The sequence below is a fragment of the Telmatherina bonti genome, assembly GCF_933228915.1.
Source record: "Telmatherina bonti genome assembly, chromosome: 5".
NCBI lineage: Eukaryota > Metazoa > Chordata > Actinopteri > Atheriniformes > Telmatherinidae > Telmatherina > Telmatherina bonti.
The window spans coordinates 33960600-33971891 of NC_136623.1; the positions used below are offsets into that span (position 1 = coordinate 33960600).

General features: G+C 36.3%; 1 protein-coding gene across 1 annotated transcript in view; it reads right to left on the reverse strand.

Annotated features, from left to right (window-relative positions):
* LOC306756263 (protein spire homolog 1-like) overlaps positions 1 to 5351 on the reverse strand; it is a gene marked incomplete at both ends in the record, with an annotated part of 50209 nt that extends 44858 nt beyond the window's left edge. Inside the window, 1 exon segment of the mRNA XM_079240985.1 lies at positions 4991 to 5351. Coding sequence (XP_079097111.1) covers positions 4991 to 5351 — 361 coding nt within the window.
* Between the last annotated feature and the right edge of the window lie 5941 nt (positions 5352 to 11292).

The window sequence follows — 11292 nt, forward strand, 5'->3', positions numbered from 1 at the left end:
AAAAGCCTTAAATGAAATTTATTCATCACATTAATCTTTACAAAGTTATAAGGTCAAGTTTCCATAATGAGGTCAGACATAAATAAAAGTGCACAGATGGACAAGATTTACTCCATAAGTCACAGAAAACTGGGAGAAGTGGAATTAACTGATAACAAAGTCTGAAACTAACCATGTTTGTATTTAATGTGAAGCCAATTTAGCAGATGAGAGCTTCAAAAGTCTAAATCCTTTAAGCGTTTTCCACTGATTTATCTCATTATTTACATGAATGACCCTGACTAGCAAAGCTGTTACCATGGAGAGGGAGCATCTGCTGAACGTCACAGATGATAGGAATCATGATCAATGTTTATCCCCCCAAAAGACAATAAAACAACTGTTATGCACCTTGAGAATTATTAAAAACAAATGTGTTTTGAGAGACCCAGCTCTGCAGGTAAAATGACTTATAAAGTCCTGATCTGACGTTATCAGTTGACCATGTGGGGATGTGAGGGGTAAGAAGTGGCCAAAAAGTTTTATGGTCGATAAAAGAAGCGACATGTCATGAACAACATGCTGAAAGAGGTTGGTTTACTGCAGAAAAGTAAACATAAATAAAGGTGTAGAGACTAAACAAAACCAAAATCAGAAACACTGGGTAAAAACACGAAGCAAATGTATACTAAAGTACGTAAATGTACAAAAAAAAAACACTAAGAGAATACACCAAACAGAATGAAATTTGCAAAAATGTATATTTAAACACATAAATTGGATCCTCCAACTCAATCTGTTGGTTTCCTTATATAGGCTATTATGAATTGGCTTTCATTATGTTTTTTCTGTCTGTAAAGCATCTTGAGATGGCATTGCCGTGATTAGATGCTCTATAAATAAAGAATTGAATTGAAATTGAATTGAATAAATGTGATAAATGGACATAAGATTTTAGAACAAATTCCTATGATTAAAGCTAAAATGAAAGTGATTAAACTAACAGAAGGATATATCTAAAATAATTATGCTTAGAAAAATATAAATAAATTCATTGAATAAAATTTAAATATCAAAACATTTTTAAAACATAATTTAAATCTAATTCCAAGCCAAACTTTTAAACAAAAAACAACGTATTTAGCTAAGACTAGCTAGCTCTGATCAGTTATTATGAAAATATGAAAATTCAAAATAAATATGATATATACCGTATATTTAATTAATCAGAGTAGCCATATATGATGGAAAAATAATTACATAAAACAAAAAACTCTCACTGCAACTACGAATTTAACTCCATTTCAACAACAAGACTTGAAATACAAGGAAAAACATCCAAAGAAACAGTGTATAATGACGTGTATAATAACCAGTTGATAAATTAATAACAAGTTAATAAACAAGCTAAATGTTTAAAGAATCCATTTTACAGTCAGTTTGATCCAAAAGACGTTTCAGTGGCAAATTAGCTTGAACACATTTATTTAAGTAACAGAATATTAGAGCCTTAATCTCTGTATAATCCATGTTTTACATCTGGCGTTAATCTACGTTCCAGTATGAAGATAAACACAGTACAGCTTTTTTTTTATTTCCTATGTTTTACATATCAGGATATAACTAAAAAAATTAACTGTTTAAAACCAGATGTTGTGACAACTATTTCTACCAGATGTTTGTTTTTATTATGTTACTTTAATGATAAATATATATATATATATATATATATATATATATATATATATATATATATATATATATATATATATATATATATATACATACATATATATATATATATATATATATATATATATATATATATATATATATATATATATATATATATATATATATATATATATATGTTTTGAATTTTTCATGTGTAATGTTTCTCTGTGTTTTCCCAGGAGTGCAGATGGAAAAAAGCCCAGTAAACTACAATCTGGTTTAAAGCATATGTTCCTCTGTGACCAGTTGTTAAACTAAATAAACTAAAACTTAAACTTAGTTATCTCCATCCTGACATGCAGAACAACACACAGTGTGTCACTATTTGACGCTAACTGAGGCAAAATGCTGAATCAGCATATCTAATACTAAGTCCACTTTTACTGTTCGCGTAGGAATAACAAATGTAACTCCGACACGACGCGTTAATCCATGAAAGCAGATGTTTTCCTGGTCTGTAGCATTCAGGTGCGTGTTATCATCAGACCATGATCATTCAGCAGATAATCTTCACAGGAGTGGACATTCCTGCAAGTTCACCCCAGGGTCAGATCATGCAATGCTCAGAGAAACACACCGAACAATGAGCTACACCTCAGACTCTTCAGGCTTCAGGTAACATGGGAAATGTTCATGACGGTATAATAACAAAATATATGGCTTGTCTGGAAAGGTTGCTGCGAGAAAGCCTCTTCTCCCTAACATGTTCATGTCTGTCCAACTTGCAAAGTTGCTTCTGAACCACAAAGTGGAGATTATTTAACAGCAAGTATGCTGTAAACCGAACACACGTCACCAACAGAAACCCCTCTAAAACACCTGTCATGCAGAGAAGTGGAGGTCTGATGATGTGGGCTTGTTTTGCATCCCCCGGACATCAACCCCTTGCAACCATGAATGCTTTAAACTATTTAAAGGTAAATGTGAGGTCATCTGTTTCAGATGTAAAGCTTAGTTGAAAGTGGGGCCTACAGCAAGTCTTTAATCCCAATTACAGCAGCAAATCTACAACAGAATGTCTAAAAGAAAACCATTAAGATGTTGCAATGGTACAAAATCCAGAGCTCAGCCTGATTAAAATGCTCTGTTTAGACCTTTTCAGTGTTTTTCAACCACCGTGCCGTGGCACACTAGTGATAGATCATCAGGTGTGCCCTGAGAAATTATCCAATTTCACCTGATTGGTCTAAAAAGCAGTTCTGAGTTTATCCAGGGCCAAGGTGAAAGATAATATTTCCTTTTCTTGTATTTATCTTATTTCTGTTCAAGGCAACTTTGACAAGTTGGACTTTATATTAATAATATGAGCTTTAAAAAAAAAAAAAAAAAAAAAAAAAAAAGGTTTGTAGCATGCCTTGTGAGTTTTCAGTGAAAAAAAGTGTGCCATGGCTCAAAAAAGGTTGAAGAAAATTGCTTTAGAGAACTCTACAGAAGCAAAACCTCATGCAGCACCATTGAAAGTGAACCAAAGACTTACAATGTCATGTAGAAATCAATTACATTAAGTTATTACTGCTAAAAGCGCTTCTATGAGCTGATCAATCATACTTTTTCACACTGCCACTCTGTGTTAAATGAGTTTAATGGCACAGTGTAATATGTCATGTTGTTCATCTGGAGTTGTGTTTGGTTCATTTTACAACCTGGTCAGGAGGAGATCACTTCTATTATCACCTCCTGATTAGCAGAACTTTAGAGCTGAAAGTGAGAGTGCTTTTCTTTTCACATGACTGCATCGTCACCAGAGGAGTCACAAAACACAGACATGCTCATCTGCGAAGATGCGCTGTTAGTGATTACTAACGACACAAACAAAAACAAAGCCTGGCATTTAGCTAAATTCCTCCTTAATGAAGAACTGAACCGACAAAAAGCAAGAATGATAACGACCATTCACAACTCCAGCAGTTCAACCGGTACATTTTGCATTTTGCATATAGAGTTATAAAGGATCAGACCCCCCCCCCCCCCCCCCCCCCTCAAATGGTTGCTTCCATGTTGCTAAAAATAGCCCATTCATTCTGACCATATAGACTCTGGCTGCATCACAAGCAGCAGCAGCAGCAGCATCACAGCTGCTCCTTTCAGATTCTCTCCTACAAGTTGATTAGACAAAGTGTGCGGTGCATCTATTGAATCAAGACCAATAACATTGACTCAGGAATGTTAAGAAAGGTTAAGAGCACATCCCTTAGGTCCTTAGACTATCAGGTAGACACATTACTAAGATTGTTTACAGGGCTTTTACTTGATCTAGCACCATGTGAGGGAATGTAATAATAGAAGATGATGAACATGCCAAGTCCTTGAGTGACAAGCTAAAGTGATGTGTGTGTTATGTAAGTGTATTGTTTCCAGACACACCTATTAAATGAGGCAAAACCACACACACTGTATGTCATCAGCTTTGTTTTGAATTGAATCTTGGTTTATTCCTTCAAAAAGAAACAAAAAGAAAAAAATAAAGCACACTAGCGATGGTTTACCCTCATATCAGGATTATTTTATTGAAGCTCTTTATTCATATTAAAAGGTTTAAATGTCAATTTTACCACAGTAAGGCCCACAAGATGCAATGAACATGCAGTAGAGGTATTATTCAGTCATCCAGACCACTGCCCACATTTGGGTTGTTGTCACATGCTTGAATCAGATCAAACAAAATGAACACCCTGGTCTGATCTGAGATGGCAAAAACAGACTGACTCAATAAAAAATGAAATCACATGATGTGCACACACACGTGGCTTTTAACGGGGAGGAAATGAGTTAGTGGAAACACAAGGGTGAGAACAGCAGGGGTCTGAGATGGCATTCCTTTGTGTATCAGGGATGGAGCCTGTATCAGGGATCAGATCGGTGTGTGATGGAGCCTGTATCAGGGATCAGATCGGTGTGTGATGGAGCCTGTATCAGGGATCAGGGTGTGTGATGGAGCCTGTATCAGGGATCAGGGTGTGTGATGGAGCCTGTATCAGGGATCAGATCGGTGTGTGAGGAAGACTGGACTGCTGGTTCATCCTTAAATTGAGGATTAAGCTCCTCAAATGTAAAATCTCTGATATGAGGCGAATTAGGGTTTGTGTGAGCCCATTTCCACATGAACACAGGTCTGGTTGCACCATCGAAGATCTCTAATATTCTAACTGCGTCTTCAAAACAAATGATGCTGCGCGTGGACTCGCGCGCCTTTCTGGGGTTTATTTCTAACAATCACCTGAGCCTGTGTGGAATGCACATGGCCTTTCATCAATCCAAGTCTTATGTAACATTTTACCTTCACAGCCCTGATGATCCATCCTCACAGAGCCGTCTCTCTGGATCCTGACATCCCCCGGACCGGCTATCCTCTGCGGAGCAGCTGGCTGACCTCCGGCGGTGGAGGCGGCGGCAGCGGAGCTCCTCCTGCCGCGGTGTCCCTTCGCCAGCGTCCTGCAGCACTGGTAGCACACCGCCCATGCTTGCTCTTCGTTAATGGGCTGGTTATAAAGCTTGAGTATCTCCTCCAGAGACAGGTCCCCCGCTCCGGCTTCCTCCGGTGAATTCATGGCGGTGTGATGCTGCTGCACATCCCGACGAGGCGCTGCAGCGGCGTCCGTCAGTCCTCCATGGTCCCCGCCGCAGCGCTGCTCGGCCATCCTTTCATTATCTCAGCACAGGAGGCCCGATGAGGAGAGGAGGTCCAGGCCGATGTGAGAGCAGAAATCCGGGGGCATTGATGCTCGGCTCTCTGGAAGCAGAACACGGTGTTGCTTTCTCCGCCTGACGCTCAGGTTCTGCTACCAGACGTCATAAGACGGTGTGTGTTTAGCCTTTGTGATCCAAGCCTCCACAGTGTGTGTGTGTGTGTGTGTGTGTGTGTGTGTGAATGTGTGTATGTGTGTGTATAGCTCACAGCACAGCATCGCAAGCTCACTTCATCACATGATCACTCTCTCTTTTTCTCCCTCCCTTTCTTTCTGTCCACATTTATTCCCTGGGAACCTTCTGTACAAGAACCCAAATCCCACATAAACCCACTGACTCATAATGTCAGTGGGTTTTTACCTTAATAAGACTGATCAAGATCAGGTGTTGGACTGCTGGTTTATTTATTTTTTTATTAATTGTGTTTGACATAGAAACACTGGGAATTTTATTAGCTCCATCCTGTTAGAGCCTTTTTGGAGCCCTTTTTCCTTAAAGGTGGAGTATGTAAGATTTTCAATATTTAAAAAAAAAATTAACTAAAAAAATAACTACAATCACAATTAGATAGTTTTTTTTTTTTAAACATGTAGGTTCCAGTTTGTCCATATTTGATGTGTTATTAAATTACAAGTTTAATTAATGACAAAGACCCTCCTTAAATGTTTGCCTACCAGTAAAAAAATGTGCTTATTGTCATTTGTCATTAATTAAACTTGTATTTCAATAAAGCATCAAATATGAACAGACTGGAACCTACATGTTCAAAAAACTATCTGATTATGATTTTAGTTATTTTATTAGTTAATTTATTTTGAAAATATTAAAAATCTTACATACTCCACCTTCAAGACCTGCCTTAACCCTCTAAAGCTCAACCTTCGAACCACTTGTCAAAAAGGTCTTTTTTTTAATCTTTATTTGTTTGTTTTTTTTGTTTTTTTAACAAAATAGAAAAGCTTTTTTTTTTTTTTTTTTTTTAAATGATTTTTTGGTATTTTTACCATTTACTACCATGTCAGTACTATTGTAGCAAAAGTGTCTGCTTTGTGGTGTGACCAGGGACCAGGAGACCAGTGTTATATGGTCTACGTCAGATGTTTGGACTAAAGTTTCTACCATAAAATCATGCAAAATGTCTCAGAAACTTTATGTATCAAATATAATTTCCTCTGTTGTGCCACGATGGTGGAATGACCTCCTAAACTGTGACTCTGCAGAGTCATTGTCTACTTTTAAGAACAAGCTGAAGACTCAAGGAGCACTTTAGCACTTAGTTTAGCTATATTTGTTGGAAAAGTTGGATAAATTAGCTCAGTTCTTTGCAACAAATATTGTGGTATGAATTCTTTGTATTTTAACATAGGTGATATTATGGGGTGGGAAGGGAGAAAACAAAAACAAAAACAAAAAAGCTTGTAGCATTTCATGTAAGGACCTGCGTCCAACTGGACAGTCCACTAGCACCTTCCTACGATGTCCTCTACTGTTTGATTTCATGTTTGTGTTGTTCTCACTCATATGTAAGTCACTTTGGATAAAAGCTTCGACTAAATGACTGTAGAATAGAATAACACGTGTGGCTATAAAGGGTTAATTCTTGGTTTCATAGATTCAACAAGGTGAAAATATTTGTCAGAGATTTTGCTCCATGTTGACATGAATCATCACACATTTAATGCAGATTTGTCACATTTGAAACCAGTTGGAGATGATGTGAGCTTTGTGACATGGTGCATCATCCTGCTGGAAGTTTCCATCAGAAGATGCTACACTGTGCTCAGAAAGGGATGGACATGGTCAGCAGCAACGCTCAGGTAGGCTGTGTAAAACATGTGTAAGACATGTAAAACATGTCATGTTGGTACTAAGGGGCCCAAAGGAGGCCAAGAAAATATCTGCTACGCCACTACACCACCACCTGCTGCTCACTGGATATTTTCTCTTCTTCAGATCCTCTCTGTAAACAACCATGCTGTTCAAAGTCACTTGAAACCTCTTTCTTCCTGATTCTGATGCTCAGTTTGAACTTCAGCCTGACCACGTGACTAAATGTCAGATTAGACATTTGTGTCAACAAGCAACTGAATAGATTTACCAAAGAAAATGGGTGTGATATATGTCATCAATATGTGATCAGCTTGAAGGTAAGGAAATGCACTGGGCCTCTTCAAAATGTCATTTATTAAAGATCAGTCGTAACTATAAGCCAAGCCAACTTTATTTATAAAGCACTTTCTGGCAGCTACTGCTGAACAAAGTGCTGAACATAAAATAATTAAAAATATTTAAACATAAAACAATAAAACAATCAAATATAAAACAATAAAACCAGTCAAACCAATACAAGTAATAAAAGCAAACTCATTTTGGGTAAAATGCCAATGAAAAGGGTCTTAAAAAGAGATTTAAAACTGAACAGGGATGAAGCCTGTCTGACCTGTGGTGGTAAAGAGTTTCAGAGAGCTGATCCCACCACAGAAAAGGCTCTGTTGCCTCCAGGCTTCCTCTGCGTTCTCAGGACTTCCAGGAACAGCTGATCTGCTGACCGAAGGGCCCAGGAAGGGGAGTAGCCTGCATCTGTAGCCGCTCAGAGAGGTAAGGAGGGGCAAGGTCATTTAAAGACTTAAAAACAAACAAAAATATATTAAAATGAATCCTAAAATGAACAGGGAGTCAGAGCAATATGGCCAAAACAGGATAAACGCTGCAGCATCTTGTATCAGCTGCAGACGGGACTAACATGTTTGTGTGACGCCAAAGTAAAGAGAATGAAATGAAAAATACTTTATTTAAGAAAGAGCGTTGCAGTAATCCAACCATGTTGTCACACTGCTATAAATTTCTGTAAATTTACCCCAAAATATCAACAGTATTCTCCTGTTATTGTTAAATGCAGCTCATTACTGTTGTTTAGGTTGGTAAAACAACTTAGATGGAAGATAACAGTATTCTACAGTATTATTCCTCAGAGGGGAAAAAGACAGGACTTTACAGTATTTTTTGCTTTGCATCTTGGGAGTTGAACACTGCATGTGTTCAAATTGGGATTTTTTTTATCCATCTTCATCTCATGAACTGCTTCTTGGTTTTTCTTTTGAATAACATTAGAATTCAACACATGTTGTGCTGATAAGATTTGTATTGTTTGTCTAAAAATGTTCACTCAGTTTAAAAAAAAGCAATAATTTAACATTTCACAAGATTTAGAAAAGAAACAAACAATAAAACATTGTAGTTCTAGTAGAATGTGTTGTATTTGTACATCATTGTACAGTAAATTCATTAAAGGTCAGTTGTGTGGAAAGTAGAGAAACTAACAACGCCCCTAAACACACACACACACACACACACACACACACACACACACACACACACACATACACACACACACACACACACATTCACTCACACACACACACACACACGGGTAGAAATAATAACTGCTACAATAAAACCTTCTGTACTTCCACTTTTTCTCATTTTCTTTTGATAGATTTAGTCAGTTTTGCATTATTTGTTCATTTTGAGCATAAAACTGAAATTAGGATTATCATTAAAATTCTGCCAAATACAGAGATCTGAAGCATTGGATGAAAAGTTGTTTTAGCTCTGGTTAGGAGATTAATCTATCATGCAAAGAGCAAATATGTCGACACTAGGAAAACACCCACAATCAGTCATAATATTCTACAAAATATCAATTTTCACACATGAATGAGGAGAATTGTGTCTTTTGACGCACTTAAAGGTCTGAATCTGAGCTCAAACTCTGATTAAGGAATCGTATCTTCCACAGTTTCATCACAGTGCAGATACTCTCATGGTGTCTGTATGTTTGGTACTTGTTTCTTTCTTTTTTGACAATACAATTTTTTTGGAGTTGAAGAAAAAATAATAAGAGATGATGCTGTAATTTGGGAGATTTAGATATTTAGCATTCAGATAAAACGTTTAAGCCATCAGGCTTTTACTTTACTGGTTTGTTCAGTCAGTAAGTGTGTTTACTTGCACCAGTAGACAGATTTCAAGACTTAGACACAAGCAACTAGGAACTTCAGAAATACGGGGTTAGAGGTGTGGCCCTCAGCTGTCTCATTAGTTATCTGAATGACAGAACAATATGTTGGAATGAACCAAGTTCAATCAAAATGAATGAAAATAAAGTTTGGAGTTCCGCAAGGTTCAGTTTTGGGACCATTATTATTCATTTTGTTCATTAATGATCTATGTCAAGTATCTAGTTTGTTGAAGACTATTCTGTTTGCAGATGATACTAATCTTTTTTGTTGTGGTGACAATTTGGAGGAGCTTTTGGAAACTGTTGGATATGACTTGAATAAATTGAAGAGTTGGTTTGATGTAAATAAATTAACTTCAAATTTAAATAAAACTAAATATTTGATATTTGAGAATAGACCAATCAACACCAATAAGACACTTGTGATAGATGACATAGAACTTGAAATAGTCTCAGAAGTAAAATTCCTTGGCGTGATGATAGATTAAGAACTAAGTTGGAAGAAAACATATAAACTATATTAAGTCAAATTATATAAAATCATTTCAGTTCTTTATAAAGTGAAATATTTTTTAAATTAGTCATCATTGTTTGTTTTGTATTGTTCCTTCATACGACCATATATGACATATTGTGTCAAAGTCTGGGGGAACACAGAACCAACAAATTCTCTTTTCATTAAATTGAAAGTATTGAAATTTGTGGACCTCTTAAAATTTAAGGGACTTCAAATTACAAAGTCAATTACCCAGCAGCATCCAAAAGCTTTTCCAGTTACGAGAGTATATTTGGCCAGAGAGGAACATCCAATTAAAAAAAAAAGAAACAGCTGTGAGAACAAATGCTTAACTCCATTGTGTTTCTACAAGAGAAGTTCAGCTCTGGAACAGCTGCAGCAAAGAAATAAAATCATGTCAGTCATTAGGAAAATTTATATATAATTCAAAGTTATGAAGCAAATAAGGTTATATTTTGAAAGCAATGTATAATGAATTCTATGATTTATTGTGTGTATTACCACTGTATACTGTTTAAGTTTCATTTTCATGGAATTTAATGTGTGTTACTATATTTTCCATGATGTGAAAATGTTATGGTGTCATTGATAAGGGGGTTTTGGACGAGATAAGTGTCCAACTTCTTCTAAAACCCTTTTTCGAACTTAATAAGCTTGTTTTTATTTGTTGTTTCTTGTAACCAATATTTGTTCTTTTTAAAAGTCTTTTTTTTTTTGTTGTTCGAAATAAATTCTAATAAAAAAAAAAGTCATAGTCTGGTGTTCAGAGAAAACAGGAATTAAAGTTTTACATGTCCTTGTGTCATTTAAATGTTGCCCCAACAATCAGCAGAGGAGGCTTTTCATTAAGAAACAGCTCCACAAAAAGGCTCCACAGAGACAGAAAAGTGTTTTCAGGTGGTTATTTTTATTGTTTTATAAGGAATTTATGAAATTGTAGTTCTGTGAAAATGGAAAACAAAGTGAGGTTTGAAACACCAGATATATTTAGTGGTCCAAACACTGGACAGACAAGGTAAAATCATTAGTTTAACTTGCTTAGATCCTCATCCGAATGGACTAAAGTTATTTTAACACTAGCATGATATTAGTTTGTTGAAAATATTAAAGAATGATCTTTACTTCAAAGTTTTTTTATATGTATTATAATTAAAAAGTCCAGAGGTGTCCTCTGCCGAGCTCGACTCTTTTATCCCTTCTTTCGCCATGAGTTCTGCTCAAAGACGAAGTTCCTTGAATGTGCCTTTGGCTCTGCACATGATCGGCGTTCACAAAGCTTTTTTTAATCATAAAGCCAATCGCTCCTCACGCATCTCATGTATGTTTCCATCACATGCACATCACCATCGCTGCT